Genomic DNA, 22,427 nt, shown 5'->3' on the forward strand with positions numbered 1-22,427 from the left:
TGACGTTTTTTTAATTTTTTCAAACATAAAAGTACAACAATAAATAAAACAACAATAAAAGTATAATAAAAACTTTATTTTTTGGATTTATGCAGTTTTTACAATAAATTTATATCAACTTATTATAATTCTGGAATGTAATGAGTAAAACATGCTACAAAAGAATATCCAATATTCATTTACACTATACACATAATACAATAGTGGTATTTGAAAGAAGTTTGCATTATATATTTTTAATATAGTATAAAAACTGGGATATGGCAGTGTGTTAGGTTTAAAGCCAAGTCACAGAATATAATTCGAAATAATTCTTGAGATAACAAAATGTATAAAAATACACATGCATATTACATCATATAGATATTCATTATTTTAATTTCTAAGGTAAAGCAAACTATAAAATACTGGAAGTTAGCTATTATTGTTTCAAATAAGCCACATAGGTAAGTACATTCAAGTTTGTGCGACTTTATTTTACAATTATTATAGATATCTATAGTCTAAAAAAGAAAAACATCATTTTGAATACAATTCTTAATACACTTTCTGTATGAAGAAATCAATTTTTACATTAAATAATACTATTAGCCTTGGTTGGTGTGGTATAATGAAGAACAAATCATACAAAATATAGCCTGAGTCCTAAATTATAAAATACGGCCTGAGTTCCTTACATAATTATACTTATTCAATAATTAATTTAGCTTGTAGTTATATAAAATAGAAATTACTTGAAGTAACCGACACTGATCTTCAATATGACAAAGTTTCGTAAAAACGTGTAAGATTTTGTGAATAAAATTTTATGTAAATTTTTGTACTTAATGATGTTTTCAGTTTTAAATTAACAATATTTCTAGGATCAGTACCAGTTAGCTATAAGACATACAAAGTATCTTTGGAACACTTATCAGTTCCTTTTATTTTTACAATGCGAAACTGTAACGAGATATTCATTTACATAATAATATAAATATTTAACAAAGTTATTACACAATGCTGCCTAGTAGCCATTTATCACAGACCTCAAAACCGTCACAACATTTTTGTAATTCAGACATGTTTTTAAAAGAAATTAAAATCATATAATTAATACTAAACAAATGGACAGAATCACATATCTATATTAATACTCATTTTTACGATAGAACAATTACACAGAAACATAAATAAAAATAAATAGAATACAACCGAAAGTTATAATATTAATTGTCATGCTCGAAATTTCCCTTTGGCACGAGAAAGAGAAACAATAAGAAAATAATTTTAGACAAGAAATAGTACTGAGATCTCAGAAAACTGTATACAGAATTCGAGTTGCCCTAAATTACTAGCTAATACTTAATGTGATCAAAAAAAAATGATTACCTATAATTACTCACAGTCTTCATACACGCAGTCCGCGGCCCGCGCAAGTCCCTCAGTGTCACACACTAGCTACTGTCCCATTCCCTTTGCACGCACTAGCACGCACCAACACGCACTAGCACGCGTTAGCACTCACAAACAACACCGCTTACAACCGCGCACGAGTCAAAGTCACCAAATAGTTAATAGATTGCCGTGTAATGTCTCACACGAGTGCCGTCAGACTCCCCGAACGAGAGTTTTTGCTGTCCTCTGTCTCGATTGTGTTGGATATGTCCTGTTATAACAAATTAAAAATAAAATTAAACTAAATAAATTGATAATGTTAATAAGTTTGCATATAAAACAAATATAGATAGATCCCATAACACGTAACAAATTGAAGAAGTCTTAGTAGGCTATAATGGGGTAAGCTTCATGCTGTATCCCGGACATAACAGGCTAGATGAATCCTAGATTGAGGAGCGAATGAGGAATGTGATTATGAACAATAAGGCGGATACAATATGAGAAATATTCTTATATGCTTAATTGTATCGGAACTTTTCTTTCAAATTAATTGTGTCATAAAATAATATTTTAACAGACTAAGATCGAACCGAGAACCGGCCATAACTGGCACTATGTGGGATGGCTTAAATACATGCATCTGTCTGTACTGTAGTAGGTGTGGGGGGCGACTATAATGCGGATCCGGCTTAAGTACATACATCTATCTGCTGGGCAGTGGGGGTGGGCGCGGGACGCGAGGGCGGCGGCGGCAGGGGGAGCGCGAGGCGCAGCGCGGTCCAGAAGGCGCGCTCGTGCACGTGCCGCCACGCCACCAACCGTGTGTGTCGCAGCACCTCCACGAGGCTCTCGCCCGAATCCTTCGCTTCGCGTTTTAGTTTTGGTAGATCCTGGAGTAATGTGAAATAGAAAATTATTATTAGTTTTAAATTCAAACTCGAAATCAACTGTTAATTACTTTTTAATTATGACATGCGTCTTATTCCATGTATAGGTAAATGTATGCATGTGAATTAAATATATTTATCTGAATCAAAAGGCAGGAAAGATTAACATGCACCTACAATCTTTATAACTAAACATAAAAACAAAGATAGATATTAAAGAAGAGGAAGATCACCTGCAACAAGACAACAACAGGCGGTACGGGCAGCGCGCGCAACTGGCGCAGCGCCGTCAGCAGCTGTGGCGCGGAGTACTGCGCCGGCGACAGCACCGCCACTACCGAGCGGCAGCGAGACACCTCCCCAACTATTGAACTGTACCCTGTCGGTAACATTTTGGTCATTGGCTAGTTTCTAATTTATATACGAAATATTTTTATTTAATTAGATTTTTGCAAGCAGATTAGAAACGTCGAAAGAACCCTACCCCCGTACAGTTGGGTCAAACGCTTCATTTCATTTCATTCCCCCAGTGAAAGCAGGACCGACAACTGTGTAACTAAAAAAAGTCTTACAATTATCAGGCTGTGTAGAGAGCATGGCGGTGTGTACGCGGTACTTGTACTTGAGCGCGAGCGTGGGCAGCAGCGCGCCGCGCACCAGCTCGCCGTCCACCGCCGTCCAGCACACGAGCACGTCGAACTCCTTTTCTAGTACTGAAAATATTTTATGGTTATAATATGGTTGCTTATATATAAAGAATAAATATTGTTTGTGAGATATTTGCTTGACAAGATGTCAACTGACCAAAAACTTTATTCTTACGGTTTTACCGACATAGTAGTCTAAATTAATAGGTACCTCTAGCTCTGTGCGCAGCAGTAGCAGCACGAGCGCGCGCGTGGCGTGCGGCGAGCAGCAGGCGCGGCGTGCAGCGACGGTGGCACGCCAGCAGCGACAGCAGCACGAGAGCGCCCGCCGCGCCGCCCAGCGCCAGCGCGCGCCACGGCACCGCGCCCGACCCGCACCACGGCGACGATGTCACACCCAGGTCTGATAGAAGATTATGTTATTTATTCCTCTTTGGTTTTTACTACCGACATAAATTTTACTTAATTGTCATTTTATAACCAAATTATACAAAATCTTTACATAAATTGTAGCCTTTGTAATATTCTGCCATGTTACAGTTAAATTTCATCTACATTTATTCAGTAGTTTTTGCGTGAATGTGGAAGCATCCATCCTCACAAATTTTCACATCTATAATAGTAGTAGAATAAGTCTGAATGTGAATATAAATCAAAATTTGACCTTGTACCAGCTCTCTTAGTACCAACTTGGAAAATAGGTCTGTTAAATAAAGCCGACTACAAACTTGGCAGTTCTATTGAACTGTCGAATCGTGGGTATCGATCCTACGACCCCCGAGTTTCCAGGTAGATACTTCCAACTGTGTCATGATATAATATATCGCTACATTGTCAGTTTTAATATGAAGCAGGTTTTATCTCTCTAAGATCGTTACATAGAAATTGCAATAAAATCACGAGCTTTCAAAAAACAAATAGTATTTAAATGCGATTTACTAATTCATAGTTATGAATTTTTATGGAGTAAATTTTTTTATATTGATTTAAACAAAACTAAACAAAAATATCTTCTTACTCAATAGAATAAAACGTATGCTTATACAAGCCTCTACGTATTTTTTTTTAATATAACATTTTTTATATGTTAGCTTAGCAAAATTGATAAGAAAGATAAAAGAAAGAAACAAAACATCACGTTTTCGTCTACTATTTGAATAAAGTTTACAGATTGTTTTATTTAAGTGCTTCAAGGTTTTTCGTATTGATATCTCCCGAGTAAGGCTCGAGCGATCAGTGCTCGGTGTAGAGTTCCACCACTCAACACGCTGTGCTAAATTCAGGGTGAGACACGAGTGACTTAACACTGTGTCTCTCTGCCTAACTTACTATATGCGGGACAAAAATCTTGTTTTTTTTCATAAAAAAAATTGTATGACACATACAAAAAAAAATAATGTCATGTGTCATCTAAAGCAATCCACTTACATTTATAATGTATAGTGACATAGTTGCGCGAGATCACGTCGTTGCTGTGCACCACGCACACGTACGTGCCGTAGTCCTGCGCCGACACCCGCTGTATGCTCAGATACGAACCGATTATGTCTTCGACGTCGTCTCTGGAAATTGATGGAATTATTGTAATATATTAGGTATTTTAATGGAAATAGAAGGGCAGACAAAGAGAAGTTCTCCACTTTTCACTATATCTTGAGGCGTGGTGACCAGAGCCAGGAAATGAAAATATTAAATAATTCATGTACCCCAGTGGGAATCGAACCTGTAGCTGTCCCGGTTACGATTGCCAATGTGCCCAAAGTGCATTTTAAAAAGACTATTTCTACTATTTTCAATATTTAAATTAAAAATCAATTATTAAAACTAATTATACTATATAATTATAAAAATCAATAAATTTCTTTTATAAAAAAAAAAACTTTGTTACTAAAATCCATATTGTTTACCGCTTGTGTCTATTTGAACTTCAATTCCCATTATAACTAATTTAAAGTACTATTACATAACAAACGCCAAAATAATTATTAATTGGTTTTACCAATTCATTTTACATAGAAGCAATCGTTCGCTATCATCTAAACAGAGATAATTCCACTTTTATACGGACAAATTGAGCTAGTAATTTTGCTAATGGACACCACGTACAATGGAGGTAATGGAGATGATATTACGTGCAATTCTGTGGAAATTTTAGCCATAAAAAGGCAGGAAACAGATAGAAACGTATATAATCGTAGATGAGTATTTTTTGATTGAGGCCATTCGTGGCGCAGTTACCCAGAGTGTGACTGTCTACGCGTCCAGTTGTGGGTTCGATTCACACTGGAGGAAATGGAATATTTAATATATTCAATTCTTTGCTCTGGTGTCGAGGTCTTAACTGTAAGTTCTCTGGTTCCTCTGCCTATCCTGCTATGTGCGTGATACAGCAGGAAGCTAAAAAGAAACTACGAAAGAAAAGCTCTTGGTGTGTCCGTACCAACTTATAATAATCATTATGAAAAATAAACCTATACTTACGATTATTAAAATGCCATTTACAATTTATTATAAGCATACGTTTCGAGAAGACCTACAATAGGTTATATAGGATTTACCTCGCCGTCTTGATCTCGGTCTGTGTGGATAAAAGGTCACCCTCGGTGTTGTTGGACCACACCTTTCGCCATCGAAGGTCGCTAGTTGCATCCGCTAAATATGATCGACCTGCACATTTCATATTAATTAAATTATATTATATTTTTTAATATTTTAAAGAACAATAAAGATTATTTTATTTGCATGTGCATATAAAGAACTTATATAAACAGAAAAATAAAACGACAAAAATAATAAATTACAATAAATTTATGCATCATTTGTCCGATTTGCAAGACAGCCAAGAGTCTAAAACAATCATAAATACTTAATAATTCCTAGAGACGAGTAACGACCCACAGTATTCTAAGAACATGCAATTGTTTTTAATGTTTGGAATAAAATTAACTGAAATTACCTAAATATGACAATCTTAGCTCGCCAAAGTACTAAATTTTGTGTGGGTCGTGACGTCACGCGTCATATAGACACGTACCTTAATAGAACACATCGTGAGTAATAACTAAAAATATTCCGAGCTAATTCTAAGAAAATTACTCGGAGAGACCAGTTAATGAGAAATTTGCGTATGATATAGACATACATACATACATACATAATGCAATGTAACAGTTATTGTGCATATTCGAAAGTGGGTATTTACCAATCAACGCTTCGCAGAAGAGGCGAAGCTCGCTCCCCACCTCCACCCACTGGTCCTTTGAAATGAACATCGTTTTCGGCGCATCCGTTGGTTTTTCTGTGAATAATATGAACGTTTTAAGGGCTTTGTTTTTATAAGCCGTTCTCAAGTATAAGATTCAGCTTGAGATGCCGTTTTCAATTATAAATTACATGTCTAGGAATGAAAACAGAGTATCAAGATCGATCTCAGACTTGAGAGTAGTTTATAAATACGGTATAAATGTCGTTATAGCTATACTCGACTTTATTGTTATACATTTATATGCGAAAAACATAAAAAAAATACTTAAGTGAAAGTTTTTCGTACGTAGTGGCTTTCTTTTAATTAAATTAAATTGTATCAAAAAAATATAAGCATTACTTTCAAATAACTAAGGTTTTGTTTTGAGGACAATGACGGAGATAATTCAATACAATGGAAGTGATATTAACAATAGCATTCAAAACGTTAACTTTCTTACAAGTTGGGTAATTTATTTTTTCTTTTTAGCTTCACTCTGTATCCCGCACAGAGCACGGTAAGCAGAAGGAACCTAGAGTTAAGACACTTAGTTTCGTTTTCAAATTCTGAAGGCATTGCGTGTAGAGTATCAGAACTTAACTCGACACCAGAGCGAAGAAGTGAAAATATTAAATGCGAGTGGGAATCGAACCCACAGCCTACCGCGTTCACAGTTACCTGCACCACGTCCTCCGAAGTAATGTAATAGATCTTTATATTTTTACCTAAAATTTCCAATCTGACAGTATGGGTTTCGCTATGAGTTTCATTGCTGAGGCGGCAGGTGTAGTTGCCGGAGTCAGCGCGTGCAGCTCTTCGTGTATACAAAGTTTGGTTCGCTGCCTCTGGATATAGAATGAGGTTCGATACTCCGGCAGACCAAGGATAGGCCACTCCATCTTTAAACCTGTTGAAAAATAAAAAAAAATGATATACTTATAAAATAAACTTTATTAATACAAGTAAAACATACACAATTATGCATATATCTATTATATTTTTAAAACTGTAACTCATCGGTGTCAGTACATGGAAGATATATAAGAATTTCTGTTAATTCGGAGCATTTATTAATTTGATAGAACCTACCAAAAGAGTAATTGTAAATTCTTTGGTTTTTCATGCAAATTTCATTAACGGCTTATCCGACTTATATGCAATTTTCACTCTTGTGTTTTGGCAATTTTCCCTTAATATTTAGTGTTTGTTTTTTTTTTCAATTGGTTTACAAAATAAAACAGTTATATCAATATAAAGAACTACATTAGACAACTATTGGTGTGAAATAAATATGTTATTGATATGGCTAAAACTTTAACTATTAATAAATTAACATTGTCCTAAAAATGATAATGTTTCTAATAGAATTATGATTTTTAAAATAATATTTCATGATTTCAATACAATGTGTAGTATACAAGCGAAGACGGGCGAAGACGGGCCACTAGTATACTATAAAATTTGATATAAAATTGTCTATTGTAATGCAGTACGAGTACGAGTAATATGTTTGCTTAGAATTGTAGTAGTTAGGTATAATACGTCATTAGGGATTTCCATTTTCGCATGGATTCTGATCGGGAAATAAACATGACATTGAAGTTGCAATTTAACATTATTGTTATGTTGGTACTGAAATCAATAATACAAGACGAGTACCAAAGATATATAAATGGCAAAAGATAATAAGTTCCATATTTATAACCGCGCTCAAGTCTGAAATCGATCTTGAGATGCGGTTTTCACTCAAAAATTATATATTTAAGAATGAAAACGGCATCTTAGGATCTATCTTAAACTTTTCTTATAAATACAGGCCTGAAAGTACAAATATTAAAAACTGAAATAATTTTATTGCAACATGTGTGAATTAGACCATATGTTTATATTTCATTTAAAAATGAAGGAATTATTTCATCACTCTAAAGATACAAGTGATGTGAAACTTCAACAACTTTTATATTTTTAGACGCAACTAACCTAATTGTAATTCAATTTTTAGTTCAGTAAAGCATGTGGATGATTTCATAATAAATTTCAATCCTAAGAGGTGCTCTACATCTACTTACATAAATAAGGATAAAGATGGTTGTGATCAGAGATATAAATAAAATCTTACTAAGAATAGAATGTACCTATAATAAAAAAGAAAACTTATATTCTGTTTTGTTTATAGCCACATAATATAATATTTTGTAAGTTTTTTTACCCTCACGCTGTATTTGCACACAATAGGGTTGGCAGAGGAAACCTTGTATTAAGATACCCCTCCCCCCCCATTTTCCGCCGAATTCTGGATTGATTACGTGTTGACTGGCGGAACTCAACGCCGCACTTTGCCTCGACACCAGAGCTAAGAAATTAAAATAACAATTATTCTATTTCCTTGAGTAGGAATTGAACCCACATGTTATCGCGAACACTCACACGACTGTTATGAATTAAATAAATATTTAATAAATCCTTAGTATACAAATAAAAATCAAAGTAACTTAAAGTAACTCTTAGGGCTCAAAGTACTATATACGCTGGCACAATACATCGCATCCACATCTGCCGGTGTCAGCTGTTCTAAGAATTGAATATTGTCATTATATAAAATGACAAATGTAATCGTGCTTCAAAAAAAAATTCGACATACTGTGGGACCGTTAATCTTGTTGACGGAATGGACCTTAGAAACGACGAAGCCTATTAAAGCTTATCGATTTACTCCAATTATGAGAATAAATATTTATTATTGTGATCGGCGTAGCGCAGGGGCACCAGGGTGAATGTAACGCGACGGTTGTGAGTTCAACCCCCACTTGAGGAAATTAATTATTATTTCTTAATTTCATTTGATGATAATTTAGATTCCACATGGACACCCTACCAAACTATCACTGAGGCCGGATAATGCCCACGTTTTACGCGGTTAAGTAATTGGGAAGCTTCTTTACAGTTTCCACAATAAATCATTCATCGGTCATTTTGTTTGTTAAAATATTACTCAATTATAAAAAAATGTTTAATCCGGAAACATTTTTTTTCTGTTACCTCCCTCCTTCCTTACATATTTATTTTGATTGTTACCCTATTTTCTTTCAAATAATCAGTTAAGAAATGAATTTAACCGTGCCTCTTATAGTCTGCAAGTTCTAAATCACCTTACAAAACACGCGACAAAGCCTATCCAGGCTTCTCGATCCACCCGAATAATGAAAATCTAAACAAATAGACCTATAGAGATTTTAAAATATTTATTTAGATTCTCATAACTCTAGCACAACTCACCACCAGCTGTAAATCGTTCAAGGAACGGGGTTTGCGCAAACAACACGTCACTATGAACCAACGATTCCCGTGAACAGTAAAATTTTGCGGTAGCCGTGTTCAAATCGTTCGTAAGTAAAACAAACATTTGCACGCTGTTTCATCGCAAGGCCGCGCTGAGATCGCTTCCGAGAAGCGGTGTCCGAGCGCGACCTGGTGAATATCCATTAGGTACCTACATCAATCTTTTAGGTATCTACTCGGTACCTACATCCACCGGTAATATCCGCTTATTCGCGATGTTATACTGTATCGTATAACGGTAACGTGAAACGCTAGTGTATCGACAACACTCTAATATGTTCAAGCGTTAGCTTTAAATTTACATTTGTCTGATCTGGTGTTGAGGCAAACCGCGGCGTTGAGTTCCGCCAATACGCAATGCGTCCAGAATTAGGAGAAAAGTAGGAAGCGGAGTGTCTTAACACTGGGCTCCCTCTGTCTACCCTGCTACATAAGAGATACATAGTTAAATATATATAAATAAGTGCTTACCATAGCACTTACTCGTACTATTGCGCACACATTTGATTTCAAAGTACCTACGCATCACAGTTTTCTGAGAATAATAAAATTAATATTATGATTACTGCAGTGCCTGGGAGAACGTTGCTAATATTTTTATAACTTTTACGACAGAGATCACGTGGGGCGTCGCTGTGGGTGTTGTTACAATTATTATAATATAACATATTATATCTACATATATGTAACTACATATAATTAAATATGCAACTCCTTTACATAGCAATAGATTGCAATAAGCTATTTTACTAAGAACTTGTGTCATTATTATATTACCTTATATAAATGTAAAGAAATACATTTAAAATGAAGTCATTATATATGTTCTCTAGAACTGTGTGTCATTATTTACAATTTTTTCCGTAAAAACAGACATTCAAAGAAAATTGAAACTAGTCGGTGACCACGCACGCGGTTTTGCCTTTGTACCAAAGTAAATGCAGAATTTAAAAAAACGAACGCCGAGTGCGTCGCACTCTGTAGGCTCCGCTATCCAGTTTTTTGCACCCCGCAAAAGTACACGACGTGAGACGTCTCCAGTAACTTAAGGGCAATTATTATGAAATTAGTCTGTCAATGCATCATTTCTTCAGAAATGTTTATGGTATGAAGGGAGTACAACTTCTTCGTTCAATACACGCAAACTTAGTGAATACATTTTTCCTCGTTGTGGTTTTTATTTAATAACATCAAAAGAACAATTCTTACTAATATACAAAATATATGGAATATGGGTTTTGCTATCAAGACGTCTTCGACCTAGTAGACGGAAAATGGAGAGCTGAGACTCTTTACACTCACACATATTCTCTTTATCAGACTACTCACTACATGTGCGAACTAAATACAAAAATAATAACAGCCTAAATTTAAAAAAAATATTTTGGAACCTTCAGAATACTCTATATCTATGATTGTGAGTGGTACAAAATCATAGAAACTACTAAAGTATACACAAAATAACAAAAGATGACGAAATTAGGTCCTAAAGTCTTTCTTTACAAAAGCACGAGGTTTTGGAATATAAAAAGGCCGACGATGAGGTCATCTCGTCCTGCACGGCCATGCATCTTGCGAATATTTCCGAAAGGCGAACCGGTCTTTGACCCGCGTGTCGGGTTGCAGCCAGGGTCCAGCCACAAATCACTCGTGCATCCAACCAACACACCACAAAGGATATTTATACCGTATATTTAACTGACGATTTTAAATTTGATACATTGAGGTTATAATTCTACTCTATATTTTTAACATTATCCAATGTTTTAAATTAAATTGTCTCTCAGCTTCACGCTGTATCCCGCATGTAACAGGGTAGGCATAGGCTGCTTAGTGTTAAAACTCTCCGCTCCCCACTTTCCGCTGAATTTTGGAGTGCCTATTACGAGTTGAGTGGTGGAACTCTATTGAAAATCATATATGTAGAGAAATGGTAGCTATTCATTCTTTCGATAATTAATATTGTATTGTTACGTTTTTACTGCTATAGCAATATGGAGAATGAGATTGATATGAATTATCACTATTTTTCTTATTTGATTTTTTTAGAAAATACATGAAAAATAATAATAAGTCTAGGTTTTATATATCCGTCATGCTAAAACAACTACGCAAAGCTTGAAGCGGCCTCTTTGAAGTGAGACCTCGAGCTCGGGCGGGATTTGGGAAATCCTGAGGAAAATAAATAATAATTAATTGTTTCCGACAATTAAGCTAAATCACGTTACACAACATGTTATGTAAGTAATACGTTCCTATATAAATATTGGTTACGTTACATAAATTAATTATTTTAGTGACTTTATTTAAATCAATTAAATAGACTATAAGGTTGTTTACATAAAATATGTAATTTTTTTTTTACTTTGTTTTTTGAATTCCGAAATAGAAATAGATGTTAACTCCAACCGACTGGAACCATTTTTCATCTCAATGAACTAAAAATATTAAAAAAATTATAATATTCTATTTAAGTTATCATACTAAAACAAGTATTATAATAGACAATACATCTTTGTTCAAGCTCAAAACGGGCCACGGAGTCCCTTCTACCTTTTTTAGCATTCGCATTACAAAGATTCTCTGAAATGGAAGCAATTATAGAAGTTTCTTACGATATGTTGTCACACGCCGGTGATGATGGTAAGACATCGGCCTCACATCGCCCCATAATAATATGTTTGTTCGACACGCACTGCTGACAATGACGGTGGTACCAACTCTTTTTAAGCATAACAAATGGAAATATATTGAAAAAAAGTGACAATAATATAAATTAGTATTAAAAAAATGTCTTAATATAAAAATATGCATATTTCTATTTATTTTTGTATTTGATTATTCTATAGTAATTTTTTTTTAAACGAATACAATAAGAAAAAGATATGTTGAAATACTGTAATTTAAATGAAACAGTACAAAAACAAAACGACTGTAAGACTATTTTAATGTAAAAGTGCGCACCTAGCTGTTACCGGTACAGAGGCGGCACGGGTAATTATATACAAGTAAAAGAATGTTGAACTACATGGAGGCATTTCAATTAATAACAGACTCGCAGAAATAATATGTTAAAATTGCGAATAAGAACGTTTCTCCTGTAACGAGTATTGCAATTTTTTACAGTTACCCAGTCGAGGGATGTGTGGTGGGAAACGCGGGAACTTAAAGCGATCGACAGAAATGGTGTGTGACAAAAAAATATACTTTTTTACAATTGAACGATCAAATAAGTGGTATATTTTCGTAAAGGCGTTTTTTAGTGTTATAAAGTTTTCCACATATTTAAGAAATTAATACTAAATATATATATGAGTATATTAGGTATTAAAACACGAACAAGATGATATGACGGGACGTCACTAAAGCAATTCAAATAAACTTTCTATATCTACAAAATTCATTAACTCAAAAATATGGTATAATAATTAAGGTAAAATTAATAATAAAATATTATCATAATTTTTTAATGAAGAAGTTCACGCCAAGATTAAAAATCCCAATTTTCCTAATCTGCTCTTGAAAATAAAGTTCAAGTTTGAAATAGAGTAAGGTGGTAAGTCCTCAAAATTAAAAAATATAACATTGGAATAAACTGAAATGTTTGTTCTATTTGTCTTATTTCTATTTTAAGTATTATGGTCATACTTAATCAAGAAACTAAAAATAATATTTTTTTGATACAAACAGACAAATAAAATACATATTATAGAGAATCCTGGTTAAAAAAACTGAATAAACACGTTCAAGAGTTAGAGAAAACACATCATAATAACTGTCTCATTCTCCAGGATACGTGTTCTCGCAGTAGGTACGCAACAGCACGTCCCGGAACAAGCAGGTGACGTGCCCGACTGCGTATGGGCAAGGAATGCCGCTTCGCACCGCCTGGGAGTGGGAACACGGTGCCCGTCAGCTCGCACCGATTGCTGTACATCTGTTAACCTGATACAGCCACTCGATAACATCCTTCCTGGTATTACTTACTATTTTATTTTCTGATGAAGCTGTTTGCTTTTTTTTTTTGGATATTTCATGGTAATTTGAACGTATTTTAATTAATTTTCTGGCAATTCTCTTGTTAGGTATGTATAGATAGATAGAATATAAGTTGGTATTTCTTCTTCTATTTATTTTGTTGTAGTTGTAATCTATATATATAAAATCGAAAGGTCACTCACTCATCACGAAATCTCAGAAACTACAAGTGCTAGGAATCTCAAATTTTGCAAAGGAGTTATTTATAGCTAAGACGGAAATTTGCAATATTCGACTTCTAAGGGGTTGTTTTTGGGGTTGAAAGTTTGTATGAAATTTCGTTACTACAAATGCTTAGTAGTAGTAGACGTAGGAACACATGGAGACAGAAATTAATAATAACGTAGGTCACGCAGGCGAAGCCGCGGGCGGGCCGCTAGTATTTAAATATATGCTTAAAAAGAATTTTCTGAAAGCATTTCTATATTTATTTTGTGAAGACATGACAGTCCATATATGTATCGCTACCGGTGTTGATAAGAAACCTTTGTATTTAAATGAGGTCTATACAATCGGAAACAGGAACCACACACCAATCAACATTTCGTGATGAGTCTGGCATAATAAATAAGTCTACGTGCTTTTACGAAATAAGTTTTTTTAAAATTTAATTTCTAATTATAACCCAATGTAGGTAGGTTAGATATTCGCTAAGAGATTTATCAAACAATAGACGTTTAACATTCGGTAGCCGATCGCGGTTTCTTGGCACTACGTGAAACTGCAAGTGCACAGGAATTTATTATTGCTATAAGTTACGCTACGAATGCTAAACAGTCTACCAGGTACCTATAGGTACCCGCAGAGACATCCGTGCGTGCTCCGGCTACGAGCGGTCGATTGTGCGAAATATTAAATATCAAATACCCTGAACGGAACGGAAATGCTTGTTTCGTTATGCGCGGCGGGTGCGTGAAATGATCGATTTGGATGACGAGGGCTCCGACGGCGCCGCTCTTCTCCTTAGTCTGAGATAACATCGTTCTTGGAGGTGGATGCGTCTGACATTGGGTCATAAAGGTCAAGTCTGATACTTGTTTTTGCTGTATCCACTCGAGACCAGTTGTAAAACACTCAATGAATCCAAAATTCATAGGAAAATGGGAAAGGAAATGTCTTAACACTTAACACTTTCCCTCTGCCATCTCTCTTTGTACCTCTTCGGATACCCGATATTTACGCGCTAATAACAAAATACAAACCACAAAATTATTCTAAATGTGTACGAGCAAGTAATATACGGCGGCCACCGAAGTGGATAGAGACAGGCGCGGGCGCACGGAACACGGCGACAGCATAATAAGCCCCACCGTGGACATCACTGTCGAGATGCGCGTGCGATAACGTGAGAGACGTATATTGGACATTCTTTAACAACATATTGTTACTGATATAGTGCCACATTTTCAACGTTAAAATAGAGATAATTGATATTCGGAATATAATAAACAATAAAATACAATTGTCATCACCAATAAATAATAATATACATACTAAAACCATTTTCATACATATGAAGACAGATTTCCATTATTTAAAAAAATCATAATCTACTTCATATATCAGGATAGGCAGAGGAAAACTAGTGTTACTGTTAAAACACTCCGTTCTCTAATTTCCATTGAATTGTTCAAGGTAGTGGCGAAACTCATCGCGGAGCTTTTGCCTTGGTGCCAGAGCGAAGAAGTGAAAATAATAATTTATTAATTCGTTTTTCTCGAGTCATCTCTCTCTACATCTCTTATTTATTGCAACATATCTAAATACTCCATATCCCAATCAGTACATCATCGTTTCAACAGTTCGCTAGAGAGGCAGCGCGTGATCGCGTGCAGCGCAGGCGGCCGCGGGCTCCGTCGGCGGATCTTAGGAGCACGCAAACATCTTCCAGCTAATCGGACCATGTATCGCCGGCCTCGCTTAGCAATTAGTCTTCTCGGTAGCAAATTGTCGTAATATGCTCAAATTATGTATTATATCGTAATTAAAACAATATTTTTTGTTTGTTAATATTATGTATGTGTTTATTTACATATATTAATTTGTGAACGAGACGGTAAAATCGATATGCCGTCGTAGATGTAGCTTTGAGGTCCATAACCCAACATACGAGACCTATCTGGAATCTTTTATTATTGGTACGAAATTACGGATGCAGAACGTGAAGCATATGAACATATTATACTTTATATTCAAGCTTAAACTCGAAGGTATATGGGCAGTATTAGTTATCGTCAACATATTATTTAATTTTTAGTCGAGTTTCAAAAGTATAGGTAGCACTAAAACATGTATTATTTAAAAATCAAAACATCAGCTTCACGCTGTATCCCACACACAGCAAGGTAGGCAGAGACAACCTAGTGTTAAGACACTCCGTTCCCCACTTTCTGCCGAATTCTGAAGGCATTGCTTGTTAAGTGGCAGAACTCAACGCCTCGCCTTGCCTCGACACCAGAGCGAAGAAATAGAAATATAAATTTAAATAAATATTTCACTTCCTCGAGTGGGGATCGAACTCACAACTGTCGCGTAACAGTCACACACCCTTGTGCCGCTGCGCCACGACGACGGCCTCATCAATATTAATAAATTCATAAGATAATTAATATACACTTGATAAGTGTAAAAAAGTGTATAAAAAATAAACAAGTGCAGAATAACATTAGCACTAATTTTGCATATTGGGCCAAGTGACTCATTCTGCATAAAAAAGTCAGCAAGTTTACGGATATCGAAGTTATCAAGTGGCAATCTACATAAATTAACCACACCTAGACAAGAATATCGATATCACGAGTATAACAATTTTACTTTGTTAAAGTAAGTTATAGTATCTAAGAGTGCATTGTTCAATGAAATTATATAGATTGACTTTAGTAGTATACCTAATACTACTCAGTCAGGAGTCAAGAAAACAATCGGATTTTTTTATTAAGTATAATCCTATTAACGAATAAAAAAAATTGTAATTACTAAAAATTATTCGTTAATATGCAATTTTGCTCAAACAAACGTATTATTCTTATTTTGGAAAGAAAATTTTCGTTTCAAATCATCAAACAAGAAATGCCTCACTAAATATACCTGTTGGTACGGGAAACATGACACTCCGGCCAAGGTATGAAGGAAGATCCAATATTTACTTAAGAGGAACAACGAGAGGGAGGCGAACGAGTCGACTAATGTAAATTTTTACAATGAAGCCATTCGCGGGACGTGCACAGAAATTTTAATGAGCTCTGGTTAAATTTCTCGAAACCTATATGATGGGACGTCTGTGCAATCACTAGTATTGAATCAATAATTAAGTAAACCTTAGAAATGAAATTTTAATATTACATACCTACATATTTATACGACATTCCAAGGTATTCTGGGAATATAGATACGTTTATTCTTACTAGCGGCCCGCCCGCGGCTTCGCCTGCGTGAACTACGTTATTATTAATTTCTGTCTCCATGAGTACCTACGTCCTATAAGTGACGTCCATGCAAAATTTAAGACTCCTAGCATTTGTAGTAACGAAGTTTCATACAAACTTTCATCCCCAAAAAGAAACCCCTTTGAATTCGAATATTGTAAATTCCTGTCTTAGCGAGCACCTACGTCCTATAAATAACTCCTAAGCAAAATTTCAGATTTCTAGCACATGTAGTTTCTGAGATTTCGTGATGAGTGAATGACCTTTCGATTTTATATATATTATAGATAGATAAGGTTAAATATATATTAAAATCTAAATCGCCAGATGAACTAAAATGGGCGAAAAAGGAGTCTTAAGAACGTTAGGTTCCCTTTGTCTACCCTATTGTGTGCGGGATACACAGTGAATGGTTAAATTAATGTAAAGGTGACACTTATAATTTCGAGACAACGTATACGGCTTGCGTGTTTCCATTCATGGCTCTTTTGAAGTTGGTGTCAAGTTTCCCATACCACATTCCTCGCTGCTGCGAACATGGTGGTCTCGAGATGAAATATATCATTAGTGCTACAATAATGACTGAAGAATCACATTTTCACATATAATTATTATTTTTTTATGAAATATATTTCATAAAAAATTAATATCATTTTCAATCATTTATTAATATCATTTTTGGAGTAAGACGAATTTAAAAAAAAAAGAGTTAATTAAAATTGATTAAAACAAGTCTTTTAAAATAACTTAGGTACTATATTTTTTGTTTCATACTGATATTAAAATTCAGTTCTTGTAATAAATATCTATCTAGTTCGCTTTCAAAAAAGTCGGTCATTTACCAACTTATTTTAGATACGAATAGAATAATATTTAGATATAAGATATAGAATTTAATTTAATTTCACAGCCGGAATCGTAATATGCATGAAATTATAAAAAACTTTTAAATAGAATTATTAAAGCGAATTCAGTTATTATACCTACAGTTTGCTTACAGACAGTTCCGTGTCTAGTTCAAGCACTCTCTAAAATTTTAATATACCAACGAATACACTCCTGGGGTCATGGTTGTTTTTTTTTGCGTACCTAGAGCAAATGTTGTTCTCGTTTTGCTTTTTATATTACAAATTTAATGAGTAGTAAGTAGGTTTGAATCTTTTTAATGGTGTTACATTTTGCCACTTCTATATTATTATATATTAGTAGTGTACATTTCGTATGTATGTTTGTATTTAAAAATTATAATATGTATGAAAGCATAGTGTAACACTTTGCCTACGATTTAATATTAAATTACATCAATACTGTTTTTAGATTGTAATTGTTAGATTACAAGTCAACATTAACCTTTTTTCTGGTAGGCACTAACATAAAATCACCGAAGGGGAAGGAGTTTTTGAAAATTCTGGTAACGAAGCAAAAGCGCAGCGTTGAGTTCCACCACTCAACACGCATTGACCAGACCTCTACCCCACCACATGTGGAATACTACTGGAAAACTAGCTGGGGCATCGTCCACATGATCTACTGAAACTAAGAGCTGTGTATGACAATGCTACATTCTAAATGCCCGAAGTAACGTACTATAAACATACTTTTATAATATTAGCATAGATAAAAAAGACAAATAATATAAAAAATGGATATTAAAGATTACTTTCGTCAACTGAGTTCTCAATTAGCACCGCAATGTTTAATCAACAGCTTATGTTTAATTACATACTAATACCATAGTAATTTTAAATTGCGACTATTTTTCTTAGAATTTAGAAAATTGCTAAACTGCATTGCATATTAAATTTCTTGTCATCGTTGTGCACGTACCTACCTATGGAGTTGCGCTTGAACAAAAAAACAACACGACGAAATTTAATACGTTCCTTTTTTAAATCAAAATATTATGTTGAAATTTGTTGAAATAGGTAGCGGTGTTGCTATATCTATAATGAAATAATTGCAATTACTTGCAAATAATATTTTATATTTTTATTTAATGTATAGTAATATAAAGACTAATTTAAACGTTAACATTATTATATTTTAATTTTTTTTTATTTAGTATTTGGTGTCTACATTTTTCAAAAAGGATATAAATATGTTACTGAAGTTAGAATATACTTATTTAGTTTAGTTATAATTAATTAAGATTTTTTTAGGTATATAAAAAAAATCAATAGATAAAAGCTATAAAATTGATTAAAGTGTGAGTTACTAATCATTTCTTCAACTTTTGTATGTAACTTACTAAAACATAGGACGAAAACAATTAAAAATATACATAACCAAATGGGGTGTAATATTTGGTAAATGAATTGAAGAACAAAAATACAAACAACAATCGCAAGTAATTCATTAAAGTAGTTTCAATAAGGTAGTATTTCATTATAGGAGCCCAAGACGACCAATATTTGTAAATCAATTTGGCTCTACCTGACGGGCGGCCACTTGTGAAGACCGCCTAAAAAGTAAACGGTTCAACAAAATATCAAGTCGTTTTAACATGTCAGAACAAGCTCTGTTTTTTTGTTTGAGGTAACAGTGGGACGTCTTTAGACGTTTTGTATATTTTATGGTCACTTCATTAGTTGTTTTAAATTGAAAACGACCACTGGCAACACCTTTATTAACACATCAAGTAAAAGGTGGAAATTTACGAATTATACAAGCAAATTGAATGCATTACGGAATTATTCGAAACAATCAATTAAGAAATAATGTATGTACATATAAACGCAGTTTACATATCTTTGATAGGATATTAAAAAAATGTACGATGAGGAGCTGCTAAAACAGGAGTTCCCGTTGCCATTATATTTAGAGCATATTCTTTCATATTAAACCAGAAATATATCAATACTCAACTATAGAAATCACAATAATAATAACCACCATCAACCACCATAAAAACTCGAACAGAATTCCCATACAAACAACAGCTAGATGCACAAAGCGCACAGTGCACAGGCGGGGGGACACGAGGGCGAGGGCATGGGGGGTGAGGAGTGGGAGGATGGGAGGTGGAAGGGCCAGCGGCTCGCAACAAAGCGCCTTCCGGGAACCGCCACAATACTGGTTTGCGACGTGCGATACCTTCGCAGATACGGGCCGCGACCGGCCAGGTACCGAGCCCTTTTGTCAACCTTAACGACACAACGGTACCTACGCTGTACATTAAACGAGTTCTGTGCTTATTGGGCGGCCAGTCGTGGCGCAGCGACGCGAAGTGTAAGTGTAAACGCGACTGGTTGTGGGTTCGATCCCAATTTGAGGAAATGCAAATATATATTTTCATTTATTCGCTTTGGTCTCGAGGCGAAGCGCGGCGTTGAGTTCCGTCACTCAGAAAAGGGGGAGAACGGAGTGGCTTAACACTAGATTCCCCCCTCTGCTTATTGAAAATATGAAGGGTACATTTGGATTTGACCGATCGAAAAACAATTCGATGGATCAGATAATATAATTGATAAGGCGAGGCAGTGTTTTGAATTTCAACGAAGGTCTTGGATCGTGATGGAATCGGTAGTCGAATTTGCAATCACCTTTAGCATTCAAAATGATTTAGCAATGTAAAAAGTTTTTTCATTTCTACATTAGAAGTATATAGATAGTAGGTGTTGAGGCCAGTCGTGGCGTATGTGCATGCTTATGTAACTGTAAACGCATCAGGTTGTGGGTTCGATTCCCACACGAGCAAAAGAAATATTTAATAATTTCATTTCTTTGCTACTGGTCTTGAGAATTCAGCAAAAATGGGGAACGGAGTGTTTAATATTATGTTCTCTGCCTATCCTGCTGCGTGCAGGTGTAAAGCTTAAAGCGTAAAGCTTAAAAAAGAATATAATAGATATAAAAGTAAAAACTGTAATGTATTTAAAGAAAGTAAAAGTAGTTACAAAATTATCCAATCATTCGTCATCGTAGGCGTAGTTTTTATAGAAAAGTTATGAGAGTTGCGTAATATAAACGAAAGTTCTTTTTTAATACCGATATATTTAATACGGTAAAATTCACATTAAAAAAATAGCAAGCCTTAGAATATATGAAAAACGAAGTTTTTTTTAAACTAGGCTTATAAATAGAGACCTAGATGTTTAAACCCTGAAAGAGTACAGTTATTTCTAGATTGCCTTTTTCCATACATTATATTCTTTATAGATTGGAATAATTCAAGGCATATTCTAAGAATTGCTGCCGGTAAACAAACTAACACGTGCGTAAGCGAGTCAATAACGTATTGTATGTTATATTGTAATATGTGAAGGATGAGGTCTACTCCCGTCGATAGGTTTCCATACCTTATTAATTTTATTTATTGTTTTACAAGAGCGTATGTCATCTTCAATTTCTTTAAGTGAGAAAGAATCTTTAATTAAAAAAAAAGATATTTAAAAAACTACTATTTTTATAGCAAATTAGTAGTTATAAATCAGCTTCACGCTGTACCCTGCACACTGCAGACAGAGGGAACCTAGTGTTAAGACATTCCTTTCCGCACTTTCCGTCGAATTTCTCGAGGCCTTTTTATTCGAATTCAACGTCGGGATTTCGCGTGAAATAATAATAATTTCTTTGAGTGGGAATCGAACTCATAACCGTTCATGTTACAGCTACACTCTTCTGCCTCTGCGCCACGACAGCCTTTATCTATTATTTTTAGGTCATATCTAATTTACCTTTCGCATATATCAGCTTGTCGAAGTTATTAAATATATCAATCAATAGCTGTATGTTATCGACCCCGGAACCTTATAAGAAAAACTAGCCAAATAGCACGCATGTTTCTTAGAAGTTTCTATTTTAGATGATTATTATATACTTACTTACATTGCAATTTAACAAGTTAAAACAAGTGGATAATGACATAATCCATTTGGACCGCCGTACTAGAGTTTCATATCAAACTATATCTATGAGTCACTCAAATTATTTCAATACATTTATTTCATCCAGGCTAATGACTAATTATTATACTCACTATTTGATAATTTTATCGGAAAATATCTATCTTTTCTTTATCTTTTATAAAAGCAGGTGAAAGAGATTTCGATATTGAGTAAATATTTAAATAAAATATTATAGACATTTTTTATTGGTCATTTGGAAGGAAACGACGTTAATAAATTGATTTCGACAAATTTTATCAACCAGAAATAAAAACCACTTTTTGTCATTTAATTTAATAAATTTTAGTGCAGTTTCTTATATTTTTTGTAAATCACATACATGTACCTACATTAATTAAGACGAATGTAATTTTATTTCTTATATCTTTATTGAGATTACGGAATCACAGAAATAAGGTGCAAAAGAAGTTTGTACTAAAATCCACTACTAGTGAGAATTTTTCCAAGAACATGGTCTATGTCCATCAGTGAGTGACTCTTTACAGAAATTATTAATTTTCTACGAAAATATCTACGTAAGAATGATTTATAACGTAACGACATAAGTTTCACCGTTTCCG

General features: G+C 34.4%; 1 protein-coding gene across 1 annotated transcript in view; it reads right to left on the reverse strand.

Annotated features, from left to right (window-relative positions):
* Positions 1 to 57: 57 nt before the first annotated feature.
* Positions 58 to 22,427, reverse strand: part of LOC146534535 (uncharacterized) — a 29,160-nt gene continuing 6,790 nt past the window's right edge. The window contains exons 3-11 of the mRNA XM_085192375.1: positions 6,884 to 7,065; positions 6,117 to 6,212; positions 5,473 to 5,581; positions 4,343 to 4,476; positions 3,126 to 3,317; positions 2,840 to 2,980; positions 2,501 to 2,646; positions 2,082 to 2,270; positions 58 to 1,648 (exon numbers count right to left, since the gene is read on the reverse strand). Coding sequence (XP_085048501.1) covers positions 1,577 to 1,648; positions 2,082 to 2,270; positions 2,501 to 2,646; positions 2,840 to 2,980; positions 3,126 to 3,317; positions 4,343 to 4,476; positions 5,473 to 5,581; positions 6,117 to 6,212; positions 6,884 to 7,065 — 1,261 coding nt within the window. The 3' untranslated portion in view covers positions 58 to 1,576. The remainder of the gene's footprint in view (positions 1,649 to 2,081; positions 2,271 to 2,500; positions 2,647 to 2,839; positions 2,981 to 3,125; positions 3,318 to 4,342; positions 4,477 to 5,472; positions 5,582 to 6,116; positions 6,213 to 6,883; positions 7,066 to 22,427) is intronic.

The sequence above is a fragment of the Heliconius melpomene genome, chromosome 11 (genome assembly GCF_056956725.1).
Source record: "Heliconius melpomene rosina isolate 202511_hmr_F chromosome 11, ASM5695672v1, whole genome shotgun sequence".
In the NCBI taxonomy this organism is placed as follows: domain Eukaryota; kingdom Metazoa; phylum Arthropoda; class Insecta; order Lepidoptera; family Nymphalidae; genus Heliconius; species Heliconius melpomene.